The 27609-nt window shown below is 44.4% G+C and overlaps 1 protein-coding gene across 1 annotated transcript in view; it reads right to left on the reverse strand.

Annotated features, from left to right (window-relative positions):
- Eeig2 (EEIG family member 2) overlaps positions 1-27193 on the reverse strand; it is a 54634-nt gene extending 27441 nt beyond the window's left edge. Inside the window, exons 1-2 of the mRNA XM_006979449.4 lie at positions 26979-27193; positions 3133-3253 (exon numbers count right to left, since the gene is read on the reverse strand). Of these exons, the coding sequence (XP_006979511.1) occupies positions 3133-3253; positions 26979-27115 (258 nt within the window). The 5' untranslated portion in view covers positions 27116-27193. The remainder of the gene's footprint in view (positions 1-3132; positions 3254-26978) is intronic.
- Between the last annotated feature and the right edge of the window lie 416 nt (positions 27194-27609).

The following is a 27609-nucleotide window of genomic DNA, read 5'->3' on the forward strand; positions in this document are numbered from 1 at the left end:
CTTGTTGTAGAGTATGAGGCCTACATAGTTCAGACGCCCAGCACCATTTAAAAAGCTAGGTGTGGCCACATGTGCCTGTTACCCCAATACTGGGGTGGGAGCAAAGAGCAGAGATGTCTCCTCAACTTTCTAAGCCAATCGCTCTTTCCTAAATTATTCTCTGTTTCCCCATGTTTTTTTATGTGTGACATTTATCGGTATTAAACTAAGTTTAATTTGATAAACTCTGCTTTCTGTTACCCAATTCTCACCAGAGAGTAAAATGTAAGAGGTCTCAACTTGGTTCCAGTTCATTCATCTTCCCAGACTCCAGAGCAGTATGTGGCACATGGATGGCACTAACAGAGTTATTGACTGGTGACTGCTTCCCTGTGTCTAGGCAACAGGGTTCACTACCAAACTGGTCTTTATCAGATCTGTAGATAAAAATGGCGTCTATCTGTAGTTTTAATTTGCCTAAGACTGGGTATATTGTACGTCTGAAATACTTTCATTTGGGGGGGGGCAGATTGTCAGCTGTCACCTTCCCCTAAGTGCTGTTGACTCTTTTACACTGTGTAGAGGTGCTCTTTCTATATTCATCAGGTTTTTTGACATGAGTCACAAGTAGCTTCCCCTAATTTGTGACTTTGCTTATGACTCCCCTCCCTTCCCCGCCCCGCCCCCACAATGGTCAACATGTTTAAATAGATGAGATCTCTGACCTTTCCTTTATACAATACTCAGGGAAGGTTACGTAGAACAGACTTGCATACTATGCTGCCTTGCATACTCAAGTACAAACAGAAGACCACTGGTGATCCACCAGCCTCTCTTCTGACATGTTAGAACCTACTGGCCAACCAACTATGGCCTTTCCGTTTGATGTGGCCACACAACTAAGTTTTAACCAGAGGGATGTGTACAAAAGACACATGCACCCCTTTTGTATCATGTCTGTCCCTATGTCACCAGTCAAGAGAGAACAAGACTGGAGCTGCCCCCTTAGATCTAAAGATGGAACCATATGCTAAAGATGGCGGAGCTACTATCTTTATCTCAGGTTCCGAAGCAACTTCTATACCATTTTGTTTAAGCCTTTGACTTCTGGGGTCTGTTTTAGCAGATTAACATACATATTTTGTGCTGGTTAGTTTCTCAACTGGGGAAATACCTCCATCAGATTGCCCATAGACAGGCCTATGGGGGCATTTTCTTGATTAATGATTGATGTATATGTGTGTGTGTGTGGGGGGGGGGCTATGGCTCAGCTCACTTCGGGTGGTGCCACCCTGGGCTGAGGTGTATAAGGAAGCAGGCTGAGCAAGGCACAGGGAGCAAGCTTGTAAGCAGAGTTCCTCCATGGCTTCTGCTTCAGTTCCTGCCTCTAGTTCCCGCCCTGACGTCTCTTCACGCTGTACGCTGTAAGACTAAATAAACTCGTCCCTCCTCAAGTTAGTTTGGCCATGGTGTTTATCACCGCAAAAGGAAGAGAACATGTCCTAATGAATATGCCAAAGCCCTATAAAATGAGAAAGGGTTGATTTGAGGTATGACCTAGTACAACTGGTACTTATGGTCTCTGTCGGCTTTCCTAGAGTTTGAGCTCATTTAATTTGTAGTCAGGCTTTACTCTAAGCTGGTTATATATATATTTTTTTCCCTTAAAATCCAAAGACTAGCTCACCGTCCTTCAAGCATCATGATTAGAACTCCATTCAGAAGGGTTTCAATGAAAGGGCGGCAGAGTCAGAGCAGCAAGGTGAAGTTGGCTTCATTTTGTTAGCTAATCTCGACATTCACGAAGAATCAGGGAATAACGCCTTATTTGGATGTAGAGATTTAAAGTCATGATTGCCTAAGGTCTGGCAGTCGGTAAGGGGCATGCTTGGGGCTCGAAGGCAGGCTGGTATAACTGCATGTCTGCCCTCGCTGTACCACACTTCCTCTGCAGAAGCCTCCACTCAGTTACGATTGCTCCAAACAACTATTTTCATAAAGTCTTAAAAATTGTAACATCATTTCTGTACACATGTATTTGTTATATTCTGAGTGTATTAAGCAATATAAAAAAGGTTAGAATAAAGCCATGCACATCATACTGCTATCAATTCATTCAAAACATGGGATAACAAATCTAAGAATATAGCTTTTTAATCGGATACGGAAAGATGCAGGACCAGAGTGGGAAAGAGCGAAAAGACTTACATTTCTCATCCTAAGTCTTTATCTTTGCCAACATATACATGTACTCTGATAACTTAAAAAATATATATTTTTTTAATATATAAAGCTGGGCAGGGTAGCATGCCTGTAATCCCAATACTTGGGAGGGAGAGACAAGGAGGATCATGTGTTTGAGACAAGTCCAGGCTACAGGTGAGTTCCAGGCTGGCTTGAGCTACAAAATGAGCCTGTTTCAGAAAGAATCGGGGGGAAAAGTGTATACAATGTAAAATGCACAGTTGGGTTTTTATTTTTCAAGGCAGGGTCATGTGTCATAGCCTAGACCGGCCCTAATTTGCCCCTGAAGGGGGGAGTGGGGAAAAATAAAGTCCAGCTCCTAGCTGACTGGTTGGGGAGATACTGGAATTTGAAAGCTACTGGGAGAGGGACAGTCAGTTTTCTTTAATGATGCACCACACTCCAGGACCGACCCCATTCCCCAGAGCAGGTGGCCAATAGAAACTGAACTGGATTGAAAAAATAAATGAAAAGAAACCTTAAAGTCAGTGGGTAGGGCAGTGAGGGTGGAAAGGGAGCGTGTGTAGCAGTCGGGAGGCGTGTAAGTATGCTCAAAATACATCGTACGAAATTTTCAGAGAATTTTATGAAAATATTATTTTAAAAAAGTTAAAAAAGTAAAGAGTAGGAATTGATAAATGACAGGCTACAGACATGGACACTCCCAAACGACTCCAAATGCGGGTAACACTCATATGTACAGTATTTCTGAGAAGAAAGTTTTTTTTTTTTTTTCGATTCTTGAGTAACAACCTCAGGTTTGCCACCAGATTTTCCATAGACATGTAATTTATTGCTGTAAGCGTGGAGTTACAGCTCTACCGTTAAAGCAGATCTAAATAAAGTGAGTCAGTGAGTGCAGCTAATTACGGTTTCTGAAAGAGGAGGAATAATAGGCTATTTTTATACCTTCCGTACAGACACTCTGTAGATACAAGGATCCAGGATGCCAGTGGAGGCACTGGCACTCATTTTGCACATAAATGAGAACTTCTTTCTCCAGCGAACACAGTTTGCTTGCACCACCTCCCTGGATAGGGAAAAAAACAAAAACCGAAGAGCCAATTAATTACTATGTGAAAAGCACTCTCAATTTCACTCACGTCTACAACACGAAGTTATATAGATGTCAGTATTTGCAGGCGCTGAGAGACGGCGCAGGGCGTAAAATACCACTCCACAACACAGGACTGGGGTGTGGACCAAGTAAAAGTCAGGCGCCTGCCATCCCACCATTTGAGAGACAGGGACTCCCTGGAGTGAGCTGACTAGCCAAACTAACCAAAAACGGCAGGCTCTGGGTTCAGCTAGACAGCCTGACTCTACACATGAGGAACAGAGCATCTCAGGGTACCACGTGCCATCATGTTGGGCTTCCACACTGAGCATCTCAGGTGCCACCTGCCACCATGTTGGGCTTCCACACTGAGCATCTCAGGTGCCACCTGCCATCATGATGGGTTTCCACACTGAGCATCTCAGGTGCCACCTGCCATCATGTTGGGCTTCCACACTGAGCATCTCAGGTGCCACCTGCCATCATGTTGGGCTCCCACACTCAAGCACACACAGGAATACATATCAATTCATCAAGCCAGTATTTGCAAGCAGTGGAACAGGAATAATTGGCCACTAGAAATGCAAAGTAGTTAATTTACTCATCAATCAGTTTAAAGTGACTCTTCACCACCCATTCAATGTATATTACTTTCTGTGTGTTGGGTACACGTCTAAATGTTTAAAATACAAGATGAAGGGCAGAATTCCTAACCTTGTAGGACTAACCTTGTGCAAGAGACAGAAATACACACAAATACTCTTAAGTTTCTCTCTATTTTAGCAACGTGAACTACCATTTCAGAGTTCACAACGTGATGCTTTAATCTCACACCAACTCTAGAATGCAGCTGGCCTTTCCCTCAAGGCACATACCAGGAATTTAAGCACAGGAGGGGAGTTAAAACCACGGTTATTTAGGTGGTGAGTGCAGGTATCAGGCGCAAGCCAAGCCCATTTAACTCTGAAGCCCTTCGTCCACAGCCCTGACTGCTGTTTTTCCAACAACTTTCCTCTTTCAAGTTTCCTGACTTTTGTACAAGCTGTTCTCTTTACTGTTCTGTGTAGGTCCAAGGGACTTAGCCTTAGAAAGCAAACATAATTATTCTACTTCCAGAAGAAGAGAGACAATGGGGGTAGGGTGGTGGTCATGAATGTACAAAATGGATAAAGCAAAGAATGAATGTTCTCTAGATTTACTCATCAGTCCACTTAATAGAGGCAAGAGAGCATTTTTTTTTTTTTTTTTTTTAGACAGGGTCTTATTATATAGTTCTGCTGGCTAGAACTCACTATGTGGACTAGGTTGGCCTTGAATTTCAAGAGATCAACTTGCCTCCTAAGCACCTGGCCTCAATATTTGTATTAATTCTTGAGAATTTCATACGTACATATAAAATGTATATTGATCATATTCACTCCTCCCCTCCACCCGCTAATTCTTCCCACATATCACATCTATTCCTACCTCCCAACTTCATGTCTTTTTTAAAAAAATAACCAACTGAATCCAGTTTGTGCAGCTCATACACTCATGGGTGTAGGGTTCATCTTGAAGCACAGATGACCTACCAGGAACCATAGCCTTAAAGTAAACGAACACCCCATGTCCCAGAAGTGGCACCCCTGGCTCCTCAGGGGATCTTGAGTCCTTCCCCACTCCATTCTCGGATGTTGACTGGCTTGATTGTGCGCAGGCAAACAGAGCTGCGGGGAGCTCAAGATGGCAATCGTCCTGTCAGACCAGAAACCGCTGTTTCTGCCCAGTCCTCCTCGGCCTCTGACTTGCAATCTCCTCATCTCCCCACCCCTCCTCTGTGATGGTCCCCAGAGCACAGATGTGATGAGGCTGACTTTTCTTAAGAAAGCACACAGCTGGATCACTTCTCTGGGGCAACAGAGACTGATGAGTGAGATCAACAATTTAGATAAAGGTTGGAGAAAAGGACAAATAGGGTGAATGCAGTGGTGTGGCAACTTTTAGCTGCCTCTGCGAATAAACGGATGTGTATTAAGATCACTGAGTTTGGTTTTATAAATAAGCAAACTTTTAAAACGCCCAGAAAAAATCATGAAAATAATAATAAAAAAACCCCATAGGATTTTAAATTATTGTTTCCCTCTCAGCATCACTGGGTCCCAAGACTTGAAGGCATCAGCCATGTGCCTGGAGCTCCCAAGAAAGGCAGGCAGATATACTGGTGACCTGGGGCCTTCAGGAATTCGAGATTGTTCCTGTCACTAACACCACTGGTGCGGGATCAGCTATCAAGAACAATATTTTTTGTTTGGTTTGGTTTTTTCGAGACAGGGTTTCTCGGTATAGTTCTGCCTGTCCTGGAACTTGCTCTGTAGATCAGGTTGGTCTCGAACTTGAAGATCTGCCTACTTCTGCCTCCAGAGTGCTGGCACTAAAGGTGTGTGCTACCACCGCCCGAAAAATATTGTTCTAAATATTTTTTAAAAAGCATGCTAGTTTATTGCCCTTAGAAAATATAAACTTCTAGCTAAAGATAGCTTTAACTTTCTCAAACTTATCAATTTTTTTTAAAGGCCACATCTCAGAGGAAGACCAAAACGAGTATTCAGGGACAGACAACTGGTAGTTAATTTAGCAACCAAAGAAATCTGAACCTGACACTGTTAACGTTGAAAGCCAAGAGTGGAATTTTAAATTGGTTCTGAAATAAAATGAAGGAAGGACCAAAGGTAGAGGGCCGATTGAAAGCTGTTTTAGAAGCGGCCAGACCCTGACTCCTGCAGGAAGCTCAGCTTTATGCTCCTGATAGGGGGAGCAGATGACTCTCTGGCCTATGTGACCCCAGGGCAGGTCTCAGCGGCATGACAGAATAGTGAGCGGAGGAGAGGAAGATGAATGGGCACTGGCCCTTCTTCTCCAGCTAGCTCCGGCAATGCTGGAAACACGCACGGATTCATCGGGAAAATTCTAATGAGATGGACACTAAGGTGCCCAACAAAATGGTCCAAGCCATCTCAGCCTGTAGTAAAAACCCAAGATGCCAAGCACCCTCCATCTGCACAGAGCTTCACCAGCTTCAGAGCTGCAGTTATATCTAGGCTGGCATGGTAGGAGAAGCTCTTACCAGGAAAAACAGATCAAAATGAACAGAAGAAAAAAAAAAAAGCAACTTCAACCAAACTTCCAGTTGGTGCTGGAAGAAGAGAAGTTTTCAAATGAAAACAAATTATGGGCTGGAGTGATGGCTCAACCCTCACAGTTGTCCTTTGCCATCCATTTTCACACTCAGGCACATGCACGCACGCGCACACATGTACACGCACAAATACATGTAATAAGAAAAAGAAATCACATCGACTACACAGGACTAACATGGTATTTAAAACAGCAACAAGATCACAGGCCCCTAAAACATGTTCATGGAAACCAAACTATTGCGCTGGACCTTCCGTTTGTCGCTTTGGACTCCCTCTACCTCTCTCATAGCCCAGAGGCCAGCCTTCATGGACTGCACAACCAGGCTTCCTGATGACTAGCTCTTACCCTGCAAAAGGAGCAGCATGAGGGGAGGGGAGGGGGAGGGCTGTGGGCAGGAGCAGGGAGAAAAGACGAGACGTTCAATCTCCCGCATGTTCCCTTCTTAGGTGTATCAGAAACAGATAGATGTTGGGGACTGCAGTTTTCCCAAGGGCTTGGTATGTAGGCTTTGAACTATGAACATGTTAACCTTTGTTAAAATAAGAACTGGAAAACTGAGAATATTACTAAGTACTGAAAAATCTCAAAACGGAAGGAAGTTACACATGGGAGAGCCAGTACTGTGACCCACGCCTGTAATCTCAATACTCAGAAGGAGACTGAAGGAGGAGGAACACAGTTGGACACCAATTTGGGCTAGACTCCAAGACCATCTTTAAAAGAAAAGTATTTAACACTGAAAGCCATTATTTCTAATTGTTTTAAGTTTTCACCTGGTGAATATTCTTTGTTGTCTAATATACGAAAATCCAATAACCTCATTTGGGCCAACTTCCTGTCACTACCCTCCATTTCTGAGTCAAATCAACTTCCAAAGAGAAGAGGCTTCCTTCGGGGTTTTGGTCTGGGACTGACTGGCTGGGTCGCTCTGGGTCTGCGGCAAGGCAGCCTAGCGTAGTGGGAGTGTGAGGTGGAGGAAAAGTCCCTCCCTTCACAGCTAGGAAGCAAACCGAGGGAACGGGCCAGGAATACGGAATCCCTTTGGGAGCATGGTTCCTAATGACCCTAAGTACCCCCCATTTGGCTCCATCTCTTAAAGGTTCCATTACCTCCTAATAGCACCACGCTGGGAACAAGCCTTTACCACATGAACATCTGGGTCCAAATTACAGCTGCACCTTAAAATGTTACTAAGCTAAATACTCTAGGAATTATGTCAGAAATAAAAACCAAAGCACGAGTACTACAAAGCCCCCAAACCTTGGTTTATGTTTTGTAGCTTTTTGTTTGTTTGTGAAATATCAGTAATTTCCCAACTAAACTAATTAGAAACACACACTAGTTTTATTTTAAAATCTAGTTTAAAACACCCTTACAAGGTGGCATCTTTATAATGATTTCATGTACCAAATCTCATATGCTATCATTTGCACAAACAGAGGGCAGCTTCGGCCTGAGTAATGAAATTAAAGATACCAAGTGCACTCTGCACGTACCTGTTGTCCTTAGAAAACAATTAAGTGGGAAGTATTTCATATTTATCTAGTTTATCTAGAGGGTGGGAAACCAACAGGAAGTCTGGTAGACTCGGGAGGAACTAAGTTAGGAATAGCAATGTAAGTGTGGGCAGGGTTGTAGCATGTAAGGAATGGGTTTTAATAAAGATATTAGATCTTCCAGAGGAAAATATACTTCTCATTTCCACCTCTACCTGCTGACTTTCCCTTTAGTGAAAATGTCCACAGCAGTTGCTGAGTGCTTTCAATACACCAGAGCCTACACATCATAAACACTGTAGCACAACAGTAAAGGAACGTAGAGAAACCGTCCAGTTTCGATAAGCTGAAAAGAACCCGAAGGGATCATGTCTGGTACCAACTACCAATTCCTGCCCATCACTTTCTAACTATCCAGACATTAATTCCTTTCCTGCATCTAGCATCACTATCCTAATTCAGACTCTTAGCATCTTTTCCTTGGATTATTTTAAGAGCCTCCTTAATGGTCCCTGCTTAAATCTGCTTCCCCCAGGTCTCTACCTGAGAGTGTGGTTCACACCTGTAATCCCAGTATTTGGGAAACCAAGGCAGGGAAAAAACAAAACAAAAAACTTAAGTGAGTTTGTTTGAGGATAGCCTGGGCTACAGAGACCCTGTCTCAAAAACAAACAAACAAACAAACAACAAAAACAAAAAAACCCCCAAAACCCTAAAACCCCTAAAACAAAAAAAAGTGTATTTGTGTTCCTAAGGCGATTACTCAGATTTTTCTCTGGTAATCTTTCCCGTGTACACACAGACCTTGGGAAAAAGCTGTCCAAACTAAACAAATCCAAAAAGCTGCAGTTCGTGTGTGACATTTGTTATACTGATGGGTTACCACGGAAACCCACGCAAACTCCTTGGCAACTGAGACAAAAGTCACATTAGTAACTGCTTTCTGTTAGGTGAGTCATTAACTTCCTATGAGTTTGACGGTTGCTCAACCACTGTCTAGAGAGAGAGCAAAGGAATGTGATTTGTGTGGACACTGTGGAAAACCAAACATTTCAAAGATAACACGATAAAGCTGCTGAAACGAACATGGAATAAGTAGAGGACTCAGAAGAAGAGAAGGCTGCTATGGCCATTGTTTATATTTCAAAGAATCAGAGGAAATCGGGAATGTTGTTGAAAACTCCAACATAAACTGGAATGGAAGTGGATGGAGCCAATCTTTGTGACTAAATATTATTCTAATGTCATCATTATTTTCCAGTAACCAGCAAATGTGGACTCTAGGCACATGTTTAGAATGACTCAGTGTCCTGATTATTCAAGACATTTTACACCTTTCAGCAACAGTGATAGAAAACGAAGAGCTAATGAGGAATGTCAGCAGTTGGTCAGGTAGTACAGCCTGGAGGTTAGCCGCTTACCCACCGCTGGTTTGTGTGGATTCAAACCCCACCTCAGTCAGCTGCCAGCTGTCACTCTGGCACATTCTCCAGATGCTCATATTTACAGTGCTTTCTCTGAGATCTGTACCTACCCCCCAATGGGAACTCAGGGAAACCAAATACATTATTACACGCTGTTCCAAACAGCGCCTGGGGTACAGTGTAGCTCGATAATAAATGTTAGAGGCTGTCATTTTCAAAGATACATGTACTTCTAAGTCCACTCAAATTTGCCTGCCGAAGTGAAATAATGGCCAAGTTTACAGAGATTTTTTTCTTGATTTAATGACGATCTAGCTATTTTAAAAGACACATAGATTCTGACAAAGAAGGAACTTTTGGCCGGGAGGTGGTGGCGCACGCCTTTAATCCCAGCACTCGGGAGGCAGAGCCAGGGGGATCTCTGTGAGTTCCAGGCCAGCCTGGTCTCCAAAGCGAGTTCCAGGAAAGGCACAAAGCTACACAGAGAAACCCTGTCTCGAAAAACCAAAAAAAAAAAAAAAAAAAAAAAAAAAAAAAAAAAAAAAAGAAGGAACTTTTGTGAACCAGGTATTTTAAGACTGTGAGGATCAGTTAGATCTGTAAAACTGACTTTTAATTGCAACACTACAGATCCACGGATCTGTCAACTCCAGCAGCATTTTTTGGCTTGAGTAAATGCATGGCAGTAACAGCATCAGAAAAACGGAACAGAAGGAGGTCTAGCTTTATTTACTCATTCACTGATTCATTTTACTAGTGGGTGAGGCAGGGAGGGAGACAACAACCCAGTCCTAGAGTCTCCTTCTTGGAAACACTGGGTAGGCAGACAGGCACCTAGAGAGAACTCAGGAGAAAGGACTGGAATCATGAACGCGAGTCTTCACCATGGGAGAGGATGAAGCCATCTGGGGAGAGTGGCGAAGGAGAAAGGGTCGAGGATAGCCTGCAGGCCCCCAATATCAGAGCAGGGGAGGCCACGGAGTGTCTACAGGAGGGGAAGGGGCACTCGAGCGCCAGCAAAGGCAACCGGAAGCTGCTTTAAGAAGCTCTGCTCAGCAATGTCAAATGTGGCCGAGAGGTCAGATGAGACAGAAGGCGAAAAGGAGCCACCCATAAGGCTGGCGACTGAAGTTTTGGTGACAAAGTGGGATCGAAGTGGATTACTATGGGGCACAGATACGGAGATGTGGGCAACTCATTTCAAATCCGCTAGGAATGAAGCGAGAGTGGAGGCATTTACGGCTGCATCCAACTGAGGACACGACACGGGGAAGATTTTGCTTAAACATATGCAGGAAAGCTAAGCACGCTTCAGTACGAAACGGGGAAAACAGTGTAGGGACCAAAGTGACCATCTGGGTGGATACGAGTAAAGGTGCCAGAGAAGACCGATCCCTGGGAATGTCAGAAACAACAGAGCCCAGACCATAACTAGGGATTGGACCTGGACAGAAGGGATCACCTCTCATCATGTGGTAAAGAATGAAATTGAATGTAAACCAAGATGTCAGCCGGCAATTCTTTATTGCCCTGAATTGTTCCAAGGAGAATTTCATATAAAATGCAGCATTCCTTGGCACATAGTAGGTACTCAAATAAGTGTTAGCTGAATACTTGCTTATTTAAATCTGCTATAAATATTACAAAAAGCCTCTACAGCTTCATGTAAGAAAAGAGCTGCAGCCAGTGACTGACTGATATCCCGATGAAGACACACATGTATTTAATACATGTGAAAATGTATACACATGCCCACACAGCACATACACATGAGAAAATGCATTCCTTATATGGAATGGAAGAAAATTTATAAACTATGCATGTAATCAGAGGTTAATATCCAAAACATATAAAGAACTCACAACAATAATAGCAACATTAAAAAAAATCTTGATCAAAAATGGGCTAAAGACTTGAATAATCATTTCTCAAAAATGTTTGTACAATTGGCTAACAAGTTTACGAAGAGGTGCTCACCACTCACATCAGAGAATCATACATATATACCCAAATGAGATGATATCCACACTAACTAAAGTGGCTGTTATTAAATAGTTAAAATATAACAAATACTGATAAGGATGTAGAAAAAAAGAGAACTCTGGTATATATATATATATATATATATATATATATATATAGTTTTGGTAAAGCCATTATAAAAAAAGAGTATGGAGGTTCCTTAAAAAGTTAAAAATAGAACCATGACATGACCCAGCAAAGATACATATTTTTGGGTATGTATCCAAAGCAGACGGAATCAGGGTTCTTTGGTTTGGTTTGTTAGTTTTTTGGTTTTTGAAGTTAGGGTCTTGCTGTGTAGCCCAGGCTGGGTCTTGCACTCATAATCCTCTTGTCTCAGGCTTCCAAGTGCTGGGATTATGGACAAGTGCGGTCACAATGGCTTGAAGTTAGTATTTTCAAGAGACACCTGCAATCCATGTTTGTTCCAGCATTGTTCACAATAGCCAAGACTTGGAAACAACCCATGTGTCCATCAACAGATGAAAGAATGAAGAAAATGTCACAGACACACAGACACACAGACACACACACCACACACACCGCACACACTGCATTTTCTTTTAAAGGAAGGATATTTACCCATTAGCAATGTGGCCTAGAGGATATTATGCTAGGTGAAAATATCAACAAGAAAGAAAAATACTGTATATTACTTACATGTGCAATCAAAAAAACTGTCAAATTCATTGAAGAAAATGAATTCATTTTTCTGTAACTATAAGCTCCATTTAGCATCACTTCCATACTTTCTAGACAGAACAATATAGGTATATATGATACATAAAAATACAATAGGAAAAAAATCCAGAATAATCTAAGGAAAGGTCCCATACTGGAAGTTTGGGAATATATATCACAGTCTAGGAAAACTTAATAAAAGAAAAACTAAACAAAAAATCCCAAATTCAATAAAGGTAAAAACCATGGAAGGATATAGGAAATGAAAATCCACTTATGGGCTATGGCATTCTGAGAAAGGGAAAACCATGCAGATCATGAAGGGGCCAGAGGCTGGAGGGAAGGAGAACGGGTGAGCAGCTGGGCACAAGGCTACTGAAGCAGTGAGCTATTCCACAGGTGCGACAGTGGATAGCATCACACATGTGAAAATCCAAAGGATGGACTCCACCAACTGTGGATCCCAGCGCAAACGATGGACTGTGGGCGGGAATTTGCCTGCCTATGCAGGTGCGTCAACTGGGATGAGCGTAATGTATTCTGGAGGGAACAGCAGAGGATGTTCTGTCCCGTGGAGACTAGAGGCCACATGACAAATGCCTGTGCCTTCTGCTCCTTTGCTGGGAAACTGAAAAATGATGAAGTACAAGGGTGACACGTACAGGAGGCAATGGGATGTGCTAATCAAAGGGGGAAGTGCACCCCTCTACTTTACCACGCATGCTAGGCATGCTAGGGGGACTCCAGGCTGGAGGCTGCTTTTCTGTTTTCTACTGGAAAGACTGTTTAATGAAAACTTCTTCATCAAAGTGTGTAAAAACAAAGGATTACTCCATCTTAAAACAAAACAAAAAAGAATAATTTTTTTATTTAAAGGAAGAGAACTGTGAAGTTATGGGTTTATGATAACATGAAGAGACTTTATATGCACTAAGTGAAAGACGCTAACATAGAGGGCTTGTACTGGCTGGTTTTGTGTGTCAACTTGACACAAGCTGGAGTCATCAGAGAGGAAGGAGCCTCAGTTGAGGAAATGCCTCCATGAGGTCCAGCTGTAAGGCATTTTCTCAATTAGTGATCAATTGGGGAGGGCCCAGCCCATGGTGGGCGGTGCTATCTCTGGGCTGGTGGTCCTGGGTTCTACAAGAAAGCAGGCTGAGGAAGCCACAGGAAGCAAGCCAGTAAGCAGCACTCCTCATGGCAGCTGCATCAGCTCCTGCCTCCAGGTCTCTGCCCGGTTGTGAGTTCCTGTCCTGACTTCCTTCAGTGATGAACAGCAATGTGGAAGTGTAAGCCAAATAAACCCTTTCCTTCCCAACTTGTTTTGGTCATGGTGTTTCATCACAGCAACAGAAACCCAAGACATGGCTATCTACTGTGAGTCCAGCTAGGTACATGCTTGAAAGGGCAAAATAAGGAAGAAAGTAAGCATGTTAGTGGTTGAAGTGGGAAGCAGAGCTGACATTTTTAAAGCAGTGAAACCATCCTGTAGGTTACTAAAATGGTGGGTCCATGTCATCGTGTACTACACAACACCAACGTGAATGCTGATGGACTATGAACCTTGGATGACCATGGTGTGTAAATGCAGACGGCTGATTCTCAGTAACAAATGTACCACTGTGCTGGGTGCTAAAAGCAGGGAAGCTATGTGGGCGAGGAACAGGGGGTATATGGGAACTTTGTACTTTCTACTCAAGCTTGCTCTAAAAATAAAATCTATTAATGAAATGGCTATAAGTAAGACCCTCAGAAAATCCATAAAGGAAATCCGAGAGCTGAGAGGTAGAAATGGGGAGTAGGTTCCACGGAGGCCCGAACAGTCAAGTTTTAAGAAGTTGGTAATTACCACAGCTCTGGTTAGAGTGCAAATGAGAAAACACTGACTATGTTAATGACTGATATTGGGAAAGTCAGTTTCAGTCATGTGGTGGGATAGACCTGGACACTACAGGGTTGAGAGGAGAAAAGGAATGAGAAAGGTCATATAGATTATTTTCTTTTCCGGAAAGTTTGGATTGGTATTGTATACAGTAGAGAAGCAGGGAGTTGGGTGTGGGTAGAGGGAGAGGTATGGGAAGTGGGAAGGGATAGGAGGAGGTGCATTCCCTCCTCTGAAATGAGTTAAAAGACTTCTGCTCATGATGGTTCAGTCTGAGGGCAAAGTGTGAGACCAAGAAAGAAGCTCAAATAACAAAATGCAACACCTCCTCGGAAGACAAGGCCTATGTGGCCTCCCTTTGCAGCTCCAGAGGGAACTGGAGGAATTGCCTTGGATGACGTGGGCCTGAGGTAGGACACACAGAAGCGTTTCATTTTCCACTGGGAATCTTAGGGACTACAGCTCTGACTATGCCTTTCACCCATGCAAGTCCCAGAAAGAGACAGTGGAAGTCCGCATCACCTCTTCTGCTGGTCCCTTCTCAGTGTCCATTCACTTGGTGCTGTTCTCCTTCCCAACTTACTCTGCCATTTAACCCCCCCCCCACACACACACCAGGGTTAGACAAGCTCTCACATTCCCAACCTCCTGACCTCACTCATTGGCTGACCGAAACCTGGTAGCTTCCTGATGACACTATTGGCATTGTGCACCTACAGGGAGGCGACGTACATTCCCCCTCCTCCCCGTCTTCCTCTGGTTGAGAGGCAGCTTGTTCCTAAGTCCCTTGCCGCTTGCAAGCTCTAAGTCTTTTTTTTTCAAGCCAGGCTTAAGACCTGGAGGCATGAGGTACCTGGCTATGTCATACCCTTGTAGCTCACATCACGGAAATCCCTTTCCACCCCAACCTCTACCTACTTCAACACCATGAGAAGAACCTCATATCCTACGTTCAGTTTTCTTGCCTACTCAACCTTCACACACTTCAGCAACACTCATATTCTGGACCAAGCCAATTCTTGACTACGGTTCTACTGAAGTAACGTCAAGTGTTAATGTTCTGTTATCTAACTGGGTATGATGGCTCATGCCTGTAATTCCTGTACGTAGGAGATGGGTGCAAAAGAATCAGGAGTTTGAGGCCAAGCTGGACTACTGAAGACCCTGTGGCAGTTTGAATAAGAATGCCATTCCCCCACCCCATAGGCTCATGTATTTGGTCATCATAAGTTTGGTCATCAGGAAGTGGCATTATTTGAAAGGATTAGGAGGTAGGGATGGAGCAGGTGTGGACTTGTTGGAGGAAATGTGTCACTGGGGGTAGGCTTTGAAGTTTCGAGGGCCCAAGCCAGGCCTCGTGTCTCTCTTGTCCTGCTGCCTGCAGGTCAGGATGTAGAACTGTCAGCTCCTTCTCCTGCACCAGGTCTGCCTGCATGCTGCCATGCTCCCTGCCATGAGGATAATGGACAAAACCTATGAAGGACTCACCCTCTGAAACTGTAAGCCAGCCCCAATTAAATGCTTTCTTTTATAAGAGTTGCCATGGCCATAGTGTCTCTTCACAGCAATAGAACATTGACTAAGACAGACCCCATCTCAAACAATCAAAAATAAAAATAAAATAATATTCCACTCTCTGAGCACTCTTTGGCCCTTCAACTCAAGGACTACACATCATTCTTTGTACACGTTTTCCTCGGAGACCACTGAAGCCTCCATTCTGCAACCTTGCTCGTTACCTGATTTACCTTCCCAGCCTGACTTCCTTCCTTATACATGTGGAATTCTGAGACTAAATTCTAAATCCTGCGCTTATCTTAGTTACCTTGCCTCTTGATTTCTCCATCTATCCATAAACTTCTAAACTCGAACCACCCCTTCCGCCCATTCTCTCCTATCTCACATGTGCGCTGGAGAAAACCACATGAATATGCGTGTTGCTATTGTTGAAATTCATATTTGAAATTGCAGGCAGGCCTTTTGGACTTGGTCAATTTCCTTTCCGATTCCTTGTGGAAAATTTTCTAACCTTTATTATAGTCTCTCTCTCTCTCTCTCTCTCTCTCTCTCTCTCTCTCTCTCTCTCTCTCTCTCCTATCTATCTATCTATCTATCTATCTACCTTTCTTTCTTTCTTTCTTCCTACCTATCTACCTATCTATCATTTATCACTGTACCTTTACTTTTCTGTTTTTGAAACAAGGTCTCATTATGTAGCCCCAGCTGGCCTTGAACTCATGATTCTGCTGCATCTGCCTCTGCTGAGATTATGTGGCTGTGCTACCACATGCTGCTTCCTTTCTAGATCACTACTGAAAAACAAAGGTGGTCCTTCAGATAAGCAAGTCTTTTCCATTTCAGCCCCAAACCAACCTCCTGCTCGCATAAGTCATTCCTCTGCTTCTGGCTCCCCAGGATGCAGAGCAGGCTCAGGTCTATACCCCTCGATATGACTATTTCTTTCCCCTCTTCATGTGACAGCAGTGACACACTGGACAGCAGCTGGACTTGGAGAATAAACTTTAAAAACAAGGCCTGGTGTGGACACCTGTAACCCTGACGTGGGATGGCTGAAGCAACAGTATCAAAAGTTCAAGGTCATCCCTGGCTACACAGCAAGTTTGAGGCCAGCCTGGGCTACTGAAGACTGCCTGGGAGGGGGCGGGGAAGAGGAGAAGCAAAAAGAGAAACAAAGAAAAGGTAAGAACTTTGCTGAGGATTTTTCTTCCACGACATTGTCCTTGACTCTTTCCCCAACTTCCAAAAGAAAAAGTCAGTAAATACTTCCTCCTCCCTGCTTGTTCCTGCATCTATTTTTATTATTGCAAAACTGACCCTGGGTGTCAATTTCTCAAAAAGGCAATTAAAGGATCCAGTGGTGGCCAATGACTGGTACAGACAAAAACCTTCAGGAATTCTGTGAGAAGAAATCATAGTGTATAGTGGAGGAAGGTTTTTATTCAGACAACAAATAACGAACTTGTTCAGGGCAGAACGCGTTCAGGGCCGAGTTGATACAGGAGCGGGCGGTTAGAGAGAAACAAGGAGAGGGCTGAGGACTGTGGTGGACGTAAAATGGGGGGACCTCGGACCTAGACTGTGAGGACGGCTGGAGATTCGTTCAAATGAAATGAGAGCGGGGATGTGGGAAAGGACAGCGCACCAAGGACACCGAATGCATGGCTGTTTGGCTAATACAACCATGTGAAAGGATGGTGTAGGAAGAAGAGCGCTGAGAAACAAAGCAAAAAACGTAACCACAGACTCTCAGAGTTGCCAAAGTCTCAGGAATCATGGAGTCTGACAATGGTCTTTAAAAAGACTCATTCCTGGGGCTAGAGAGATGGCTCTGCCGTTAGAAGTGTGACTGTCCCCCCAGAGGACGTGAGGTTGGTTCCCAGCAGCCAAACAGGGTGCCTCACACCTGACTGTAACTCTAGCTTCAGGAGATCTGACACCTTAGGCTCCCGTGGGCACCTGTACTCCTGAGCTACCCACACTCAGACACACACGTAACTTAAAATAAATCAATGTTGGAGAGAGAGCTCACCAATTAAGAGCACTTGCCGCTCTTCCAGAGGACCCATGTTTGGTTCTCAGCACCCACATGGCGGCGGCTCACAACTGTCTGTAACTCCAGTTCTGGGGGGCTCTGACGCTCCCCCCTCCCCCCACCCCCACCCCCCCCGCCCCCGGCCTCTGCAGGTAAAATGCTAACACATGGGGCACATAAGAGCACATATGTACATGCAAGCAAAACGCTCATACACATAAGATAGACTAAATACATATTAAAAAAATACATCTTAAAAAATAAACCCACCAATCTTGACAAATGGACAAGGCCATTTAACTATCAGTAGTTCTGGGGTAGCTTTTCTTCTGTTGCACTCTTTCAGGTGTTGAAAATTTCTCATCCCTTGATATCGGCCCTCCTATTTATTTATCTTTACTTGAGTTATTTATTGCTAGGTACCGGGATACCCAGCAAAGATGCCATTTCCCAGCTTTCCCTGCAATCAGACATGTTTCAGCTCAGGTCTACGGACTGTGAACAGAAGGGTCCTCTCCCGTTTCCTCTTTCTCACGGCTGGGTTGGGGATGCAGGGTGAGCCAGTCTCCAGGGATGTGATTTTACCCTGAGAGCAGCAATATAAAACGAGTCCAGGTACCTGACAGGCTGACAGGGCAGAACCAGCAGAGCACCCGGACTTCACGTGAGAAAGAAACCCGTTTTGTATAAGCCACTTATCTTTAAAACTCTGCATTACAGCACCTGACGTTTCCTAAGCCATCTCTATTAAAGTGATTTTGCAAGAACGAAACAAAAACAAGAGGGTAAAATATACACAAGTACACATTCACCATTTTAGTTTTTGAAGATATTGAGACTAACCCAAGACCTTGATAATTAGCAATATTCCAGATTCCTCAGCATCCAGTATCTTCTCTGGGTGTCTATCCAGTAGTGTCCTCTGAAGGCCAATGCCCTACAAAGAACCTGATTTGTTTTGAGACAAGGGCTTGCTGTGCAGAGTAGGCTGCCTCTGGGTGGTGATCACCTCACCTTTCATAGAGCCCACATAGACATGAGGTCATGCAGTGTTCGTCTTTCTGCTCTTGGTTTTTCTAACTTAGCATGATGTCTTCCAGGCTCATCTGCCCTGTCACAAACAATAGAATTTCTTTGTTTTTGAAGATGGAACAAAAATCCATCAATATGCCACATTTCTTTTATCCAGTCACCTGTTTGTGGACACTTACGTTGTTTCAATGTCTTGGCTACTAAGTACAGGTATCTGTTCAACATATTGCTTTCATTACATTGGCATATATACTCAGAAGAAGGACTGTTGGGTTCAGGGCATAAAAAAAAAATCTCCAACTTCTAGTTGGAGAGCATTTGAAAATACTGATTACTTTTGGTTACTTTGTGTAGTGGTTTGAAAGAAAATGGCCCCCAAAGGGAGTGGCACTATTAGGAGGTGTGGCCTTCTTGGAGTGGGCATGGTTTTGTTGGAGAAAGTGTGTTACTGTGGAGGTGGGCTTTGATGTCTCATATATATGCTCAAGATACCTCCCAGTATCTCAGTTCACTCCCTGTTGCCTGCAAGATGTAGAACTCTCAGCTACTTCTCCAGGATTACGTCTTCCTGCATGCTGACATGCCCCACCATGATGCTAATGAACTAAACCTCTGAAAATGTAAACCACTCCATTAAATGTTTTCTTTTATAAGAGTTGCTGTGGTCATGGTGTCTCTTCACAGCAATAGAAAACCTAACAAGACCAAAGTTAGGACCAGGAATGGGATATTGCTGTGATAGGCCTGAGCATGTTTGAGTTTGGAGGAATTTGTACTTTGGTGCTTTGGGTTAGGAAAGCAGTGGAATGCTTTAAGCACTGCTTAATGGGCCATGCTAGCAGGAGCATGGAAGACCATGGTGCTGAGAGTGATTTGAACTGTGGAGGGCTGGCTCAAGAGGTCCAGAGGAAAAGAATTTTAGTATGCTGCCTAGAGATCATTCTTGTGATATTGGTAAAGAAAGTGGCTGATTTTTTGCCCTTGTCCAAAGAGTCTGCTGCCTGAGAATAAAGTGAAGAGATTTGGATTAATTCTGTTGGCAGAGGGAATCTCAAAACAGTCTAGTACAGATTCTGTTTTGTGGTAACTACTGTTGATACTTATAAAGATTTATAATAAAAAGGAGTAAGCTGAGCAAGGACAAAGGAGCACTAGGAAGTGGAATAGAGCTAACCCCTATGTTCAAGGAGGTAAATGGATTAAGAAATGGAATAAAGGGAGTGGTGACCTCAGGGTAAGATCCCATCCAGTTAAGTTTCCAACTTGTAAAAAGGAATTAAAGAAAGGCTTAGAACTGGGTGTGGTGGTGCACACCTTTAATTCTAGCACTCAGAAGGCAGAGGCTGGCAGATCTCTGAGTTTGAGGCCAGCCTGGTCTAAAGATCAAGTTCAAGGACAGCCAAGCTCAGGCAGTGAAGTAACAATCAAAGACGGAAAGCTGGTGAAGATGTAATTGAAGGAGAGGGCCATGTTCCAGCCCCAGCAAGCAGCAGAACTTGGCAGCTTCAGCCATGCGGTTTTGGCTTTGGAGTCCAAGAGTGACTAAGCAAAGCCACTGAAGCCAGGCATGTGTCAGGGGTGTCCCTGAACGGAAGCCTAGAGAGGTCATTGTGTCATGCTGTGAAGGTGAAGTCTGGATTGCCTTGGAGACCCTAAGATGTTAGAGATGCCAGGGCTGTGGGATACCTGCCAAGGAGAGCTGCTAACAGGGAGTGGAACCAGCCCAAGAGAGAGAGAAGTGTGCTGCAGTCAACAAAGCTGAAAGGAGTTGGAGATCTGAAGAGCACGTTGACATCAGACACGGAGATGCAGAGTTTGAAGTTTTCCCAGCTGGTTTTTGGTCTTGCTTTGGTCAAGTATTTCCTTACTATACTCTGTTACCTATGTTTTGGAATGGTAATGTATATCCTGAGCCATTATGTTTTGGAAATATGTGATCTGCTTTTTGATTTTGATTTTATAGGGGATTACAGTTAAGAGGTTGCACAAATCTCAGAAGAGATGGTTGAACTTTGGACTTTGAAACATTGTTGAGACTGTGATAGATGAAGGGGACTTTTGAAGTTGGACTGAATGCATTTTTGCATTATGATATGGCTATAAGCTTTTGGGGGCCAGGGAGTGGAATGTGGTGGTTTGAAAGAAAATGATCCCCAAGGGGAGTGGCACTATTAGGAGGTGTGGCCTTCTTGGAGTAGGTGTGGTCTTATTGGAGGAAGTGTGTCACTGTAGAGGCAGGCTTTGAGGTCTCATATATGCTCAAGATACCACTCAGTGTCTCAGTTCACTTCCTGTTGCCTACAAGATGTATGGCTCTCAGCTACTTCTCCAGTACCAGGTCTGCCTGCACACTGACATGTTCCACCATGATGATAATGGACTAAATCTCTGAAAATGTAAGCCACTCCATTAAATGTTTCCTTTAATAAGAGTTGCTGTGGTCATGGTGTCTCTTCACAGCAGTTGAAACCCTAACTAAGACACTTTGTGATCTCAGCGTGGAAGAGGAGTTTGAAAATAAAACAAAACATTAATCATATTTGGTGGCACATACCTTTAATCCCAATACTTGGGAGGCAGAGGCAGGGGGGTCTCTGTGATTTCTAGGCCAGGCTAGTCTACATAGTGAGTTCAAAGCCAGTCAGAACTATATAGTGAGACCCCATCTCAAAAAACAAACCAGACCAAACAATAAATATTGGCCATTTTTAAATATTTGCTGCGCTTTCTCACCTTAAAAGTCAGCTTAATGCAATGAAAGGAAGGTTGGTAATATTTGTCAAAGACCTTAAAAATTCAATAATGCCATATCTAAATAACAATCTTAAATAATAACAGATGTGTACTATATTAGTTACAAAGATGTTTACAATAGTTTATAAAGTTATTAATAAAAAGGAAAGAGGAAAATTACTTCAGAGGGGTTTAGTTCAATCATTGCAATTAATATAATAGAATAATATGTAGCTATTTGAAGTATTTTGTAGTTGAGTATTTAATGACTGAAAGATTAACTGAAAATATATTAGTTACAGCATGATCTCATTTTGGTTCAAAAAGATCAGTGGCCAGGCCTTTAAATACAGCATTTGGGAGGCAGAGGCATCTTGGAGGCCAGCCTGGTCTACATATTGTGTTCCAGGCCTGTCAGAATTACATGGTGAGACCCTTCTTATAAATAAACAAGTAAATAAATACCGTGACCATTATGGAGGGGATAGTGTGTGTGCATGCACATGTGTGTGTGCGTGTGTGTGCATGTGTAAGAACTAATGGAGGCTAGGTTATATACCAAAATATTAATAATGGTGATAAGCTTTGCATGGTTTATTTATGGGCAATATTTGCTATTTCTGCTTCTCTAAGTTTTCCAGTATGAAAACATTTTTACTTTTTCAGTAAGGCAAAAATTAACTAAAAAGAAGTTCACAATGTGCAGTGAATTAAAACCTTGAAAACAAAGATGTTCTCTGGCAAAAAGAAAAAAGAAATCCCTTTAGCTTGTTTACAAAGTCAGAGATCCAATACACAGATGTGCTCACTAGCTTCCCGGACACTCCCCGAGTTCACATGGGGTTTTTCCACAAGCTCATGTGAAACTTGGAAACTTACTTAGTTACCAACACAAACACACACAACACACATGCACACATATGAAGACAAGGCAAACTGAGAAATCATAGGTATGTAGAGAAATTTCCTTCCCATCATTCCTTTGGTTAAAAAGACCAGAATTAAACATGTCCTTACAACCCCAATAAGTTTTAAAAGTGATTTACGTGCTTTACTAAGGAGTGTTCTGGAAAGATTCAAATAATACAATGTTCTGTTTTTGTGGAATGTCTTCAAAAACAATTTATTAGGCAGCTACTTGGCTTCAGTTGAGTGGACCGCTGTAACAGTGCATTATATTTTCAAATGCTTTGCTAACTGTGGTGAGATCTAATCACTTGCCCTAATCATTTTAGTATCACTTATTCAAGATGAAGACCTTCATGTTCTTCTTAACTTTTTACTGATTAAACCTTCACAGGAGAATCTAGGTCTTTCAAAAATTCATTTTCACTAATCATCTATAAATGGACAAAACAGTGTATGGAAATTCTATGGGAATATCAACAGGCTTGTACAGCCCCAAGAATATAAGAAAGCCACATACCAAAATAACTCTGTCTTTGATCAATTGTGAGGCCCACTTCATCTTAGATGTTCTACACTAAGCACACAACTTAACTCTTCATATCTTCTATAGCAGTGGTTCCCAACCTTCCTAATGCTGCCACCCTTGAATACAGTTCCTCATGTGGTGGGGACCCCCAACCATAAAATTATTTCATTGCCACTTTGTAACTGTAATTTTGCTACTGTCATGAATCATAAATGTAAATATCTGATATTCAGGATATCTGATATGTGAGCCCTGTGGGGGGTCAAGACCCACAGGTTGAGAACCGCTGCTCTATAGCCATGCACAATGTCCCCCCCCCCCCAAACCAAAAGGGCATTTCTTCAATTTCCTTCTGTCAATGGCGCAAGGCATCGGCCACTGCATCACCCACCACCTATCCGTTACTGACATGAAAAGCCTGCGTCCAGGGTCTCACTAGACCCAGGTTATTTTCACAACCTCTCATTGTCCCCCTGTCTCTATCTATCGGCACTTGAATCCAAACAGCAGCAGGCTGCTGGCCAGCTTAAATTCCACTTTAATCACATTACAACGCAGTGCAAGAATCCTGGACTGAATTCTATCCTTCGAGCAGGGAAATCAAACCCTAGGATGTCACTCAAAGCCCCATTCTAATATTGCCTTCTGCTTCTGTTCATGTGAGCTCTGCTATCAGGCTGAGGTAGCACCAACTCTATTAATGGGCTTGCTCAAGCTGTCCTCCCACCTCACTCTCTCCTCAGTGCAAATTCACCCTCCTGGCATGTTCAGCTGGACCACTAATGCAGACTCCAGCAAACATCACAGCGGTAAATAAAAGCCCTTTTCTTTCTGAAACGCACATAGCGGCTGAGCCATTGATTAAGCAGTAAGCCATATGTCTCCTACTGTCCAGCAAGCAAACATCTATGATCTAATTTCGTTAATTAGAGGCAATTCCCTCATGGATCCTTGTATTTGCTTTGCTTCTCACATCCCTAGACAGAGAGCTAGAAATCTGCTAAGTGCTTAAGTGATATTTGGGGAGCAATGAGTCATCTGCACGTTTAGGTTTTTGAACAAAGCCAAGCTGTGTGTGTGTGTGTGTGTGTGTGTGTGTGTGTGTGTGTGTGTGTGTGTTTGCTGTGTAACTTCTTCGAGTCCACCAAGACTCTTTTCTGACAGTACAGATATTATTGGACCATGCTTAGGGGTTGGGAATTCCTTAGAATGCATTGGACTCAGCATCCATCTGTAGTCCTTGCTGAAGACGTCATAGTTCCTGGGTGCACCGCAGAATCAGCTCACAGCCTCTCTAGCATCAGACTGTGGTGATGTGCCGTCCGACAGGGAAGCTCATTGGGTGGAATGAGCACTGGTGGTTTAGGCAACTGCCCTCTGCTTAGTGGGACTAAAACTCCAGGCTCTCAGAGGCATTTAGCGTGAACCACGTGGTTCGTACCAACAGTCTGAGCACAGTAAGCCCTGCTCCTCATCCAGGCAAGGAGACCACGACACTAATCAAAGGCAGTCTTGTCAGCAGGCCTTTCAAGGTGGCGGTCTTGAGCCTGCTTTAACTCTTCTACACAGAAGTCATTTCAGTGCTATGGGAGAAATGTTAGTGCCAATCATTTCTGCTTCATAAAGGTCCTCTAGAATAATTTTTTAAATTAAAATACAACATTTAGAGGTGTGTTGTCTACACTGGCATGTGCTATTAGGTGCTACATAATTCTGACATTTCAGGTTTTCTATTTCTCCTTGTGAAGGAAGGTACCTTTTTTAAAATTGGTGAGTGAGTGTGTGTGTGTGTGTGTGTGTGTGTGTGTGTGTGCGCGCACGTGCGCGCAAGTGCATGTCTATCAGTGTGCACACTCAAGCTTATGTGTGCATGTGTGTTTTAAGGCTGTCTCATGTAGTCCAGGTTAGCCTCCTTCTGCTTCTATCTCAAGTTCTGGGACTGAGGTCTGTACCACTGTAGTTGGCTCAAGCCAACGCGTTGGTAGTTAGGATAAAGGAACTGGGAGAACGTCTAAGGAAACAGAACTTCTTCATCACTGAACGCCAACGTACCGCAGCGTTTCAGGGGCAATGTCCTATGAAACCCTCAAGACAATCCCAAATCACTGACTATTTCAGTTTTTCAGATTTTAGCTGCGCCCACCTAAGTAAGCCCAGGAAGTGTTACCACAGCAGAACTGAGATCTACTTGGACCCACCTCATTCCAAGCCCTTGGCTCTCAGCTTTACACACTACCTCGCTGCACAGCTTCAAAAGCACCTGTTCCTGATCACAAGCCTTCTCGTCAGACTACACTTTTTTTTTTTTTTTTTTTTTTTTTTTTTTTTTTTTTTTTTTTTTTTTTTTAGTTAGAGCACTATTAACGCTATTTCTCTTGATAATGCCAGATTTTAACTGGAGGAAGGGTTTGTTTAACACCAGGCTACTTGGCTTTTCTTTTTTTAAAATTTTTGTTTTTTCCAGCTGAGGATAAATCCACCTCACATCTGAAACGACTAGAAGCTGCCTTCAGAAACTTCAGCAGCACACAGCTTTTCCCTTTGTCTGGCTGGCATCGTTCTGTTTGAAGCTAGACCTGGACCAGAATCTTGGCATTTCGTGACCAGATAGGAGGGGAGGAGTCTCTGGAAGGTAGGTTTCCCAAGATTAGATCCATTGACTGGCAAAATAAGAACCTCCACCTCACAGCCCCACTTAGGGGAGTAAACAAGAAAGTGTGTTTAAAAGACCCAGTGGACTAGTTTACCAGGAAAAAGAGAGAAAAAAAAAAAGTCTGTTTTTGATGACTAACTGGCTTGGGAGAAAAAGCAAGCCAAATCAACAAACACTCCAGGCAGAGAAGGAGGCAGAAGAGAAAGAAGGTGTAGGCCCGGGTTCTGACCACCAGGTGTCAGCACTGGGCCAGAAGCCCAAGTTTACTGCTCCACGTTGGGGGAGGGGGGATAAGAACCCTGCACGAAAACTTGGTCTGGGCCTCAGGGTGAGGCTGTCACTTGACCCCGACATGACGTTCAGGATTGGCCTAGGCTTTTGCACCCCAAGAGCTGGTACTATATATATTGCTTTTGTACAGCTCTCTGACAGGAGTGTAAAAATGGTTGTGATATAATCATGCAGCTGAATGCCTACAGGTTTGTCATCACAGTTGAATATTAAAAATTAACCTTAGTGGATTTTTGTTTGGTAATTTTTGTAATAGCATTTCACACATCTGTTCATTAGGCAATGAGGCGTTTTCTGGCTTCCATAGGTTTCATTATTGCCACAGAGGGAAATTTTCTGGTTTCCATCCCACAACCCATTGACATTATTTCCTTTAGATTATTAATGGGACAGCAGATAAAAGGAATCGTTTCAGTGTAAAAATTAAGTATATACAGATGGAATATAGACATGGACTATTAGCCCTTCTCCTTGACTTTAAGAACTTAAAAGTTCATTCCAAAACTCCTTCCAGTTTTCTGTCTTCTTGTAGAGAAAAATACCTAAGGATAAACCTATCACTCTGTAAACTGCCTTTAAATTACTCAAGGAATCCTGCCCCACATGGCTGCATTCTGTCACCGCTGAAGGATTCTCCCACAGTGCCTAGGGGCTCATTTCAAAATGAGGACAGGGTCTGGGCTCTCTTAGTTCCAAGTCCTTCGCTCTGAAACGCACCGGCGGCCACTAGAAGATGGGTCATTGAGAAGATCAGCGCATCAAACGGAGACGAAGCTCTTAGGCGAGCCAAAGACTACAGCCTTGTCTGCCAGGAACCCTTGACTCAAGTCAAGCCCGACCAGGCGTATCCCAAGCCCTATGCTGGCCTGGCCACCCAAAGTCACAGTAGAGTCACAGGAATTAATGTCAACCGCAGACGGTTCCGAGTGGGTGCTCTTGGAAGGGGAACCGTTTGGGTCATTTTTGCTGCTCAAAGCTTCAAGTCCTGGTTTGTATTTTGCAAACATGGGAATGTCTTCAGAGAAACCAGAAGCATCCTCCCTCCCATGGTCTCCATCATCACTCCCATTCCTGGAGAACTGGGAGGAGAGCAGACACCAGGGGCCACCTGGAGTCGGGAGCGCCAACCAGACCAACCCACTGCGAACCACTTGGTGCGGCTCGTTCGATGCCCCTGACCGATTTCAGACTCGTCCCCGGAGGACGATGAGCTCACAGGGCTGGCAGCTCGGCAGAGCAAAGGGGCCAAGCAAGGAGAGGGATGCTGGCGGTGCAACAAGCCCCTGCCGGCGGGAGGGCGCGGGCGAGCCCCGGGTTACCTGGAGGACTCCGCGGTGAAGCTGCCGCCGTCCAGCAGCCGCATCTTGCAGAAGAGGACCCCGTTGACGAAGGGCACCGAGGAGAGCTCGTCGAGCTCGAAGTCCACCTTAAACTTAAACTTCTTCTTCTTCATCATCGTGATGGCCAGGCGGCGGCAGCCGCGGCGAGCGGGCTGCGCGGACGGGCGCCGCCGCCTCAGCTCGGCCGAGCCTCGGATCCGCCCAGCCCCATGGCCGGGGCCGCGAGCAGCGCGTGGGGGCGCGGCCGGGGGGCGCCGCGAGCCGGCGGGAGCCGGGGCCGCCTGTCGCGGCAGCCCGGGCCGGAGCGCACCGGCGGCTGCAGCGCGGACCCCGGCCGCCCGCGAGGAGCGGTCGCCTTGCAGCTCGCCCGCCCGCCCGGGGAGGGAGTGGGCGCCCTTTCGGTGCCGCCGCCACCGCCCGTCTGATTGCGAGCAGGGAGAGGCGCCTCGGGAAGAACGGTCGCTGCCGCCGCCGCCGCCGCCGCCGCCTCCCGGCCCCAGGCGCCCCTAGCGGCCGCGGCCGGCAGCGCACTCAGCGCGGAAGCGAGCAAGCGGGCGGGCGGGCCGAGGGCGGAGAAACCCCAGGCGGGCGCACGCCCGGCGGGCGGGGG

The sequence above is a fragment of the Peromyscus maniculatus genome, chromosome 6 (genome assembly GCF_049852395.1).
Source record: "Peromyscus maniculatus bairdii isolate BWxNUB_F1_BW_parent chromosome 6, HU_Pman_BW_mat_3.1, whole genome shotgun sequence".
Classification (NCBI taxonomy): Eukaryota; Metazoa; Chordata; class Mammalia; order Rodentia; family Cricetidae; genus Peromyscus; species Peromyscus maniculatus.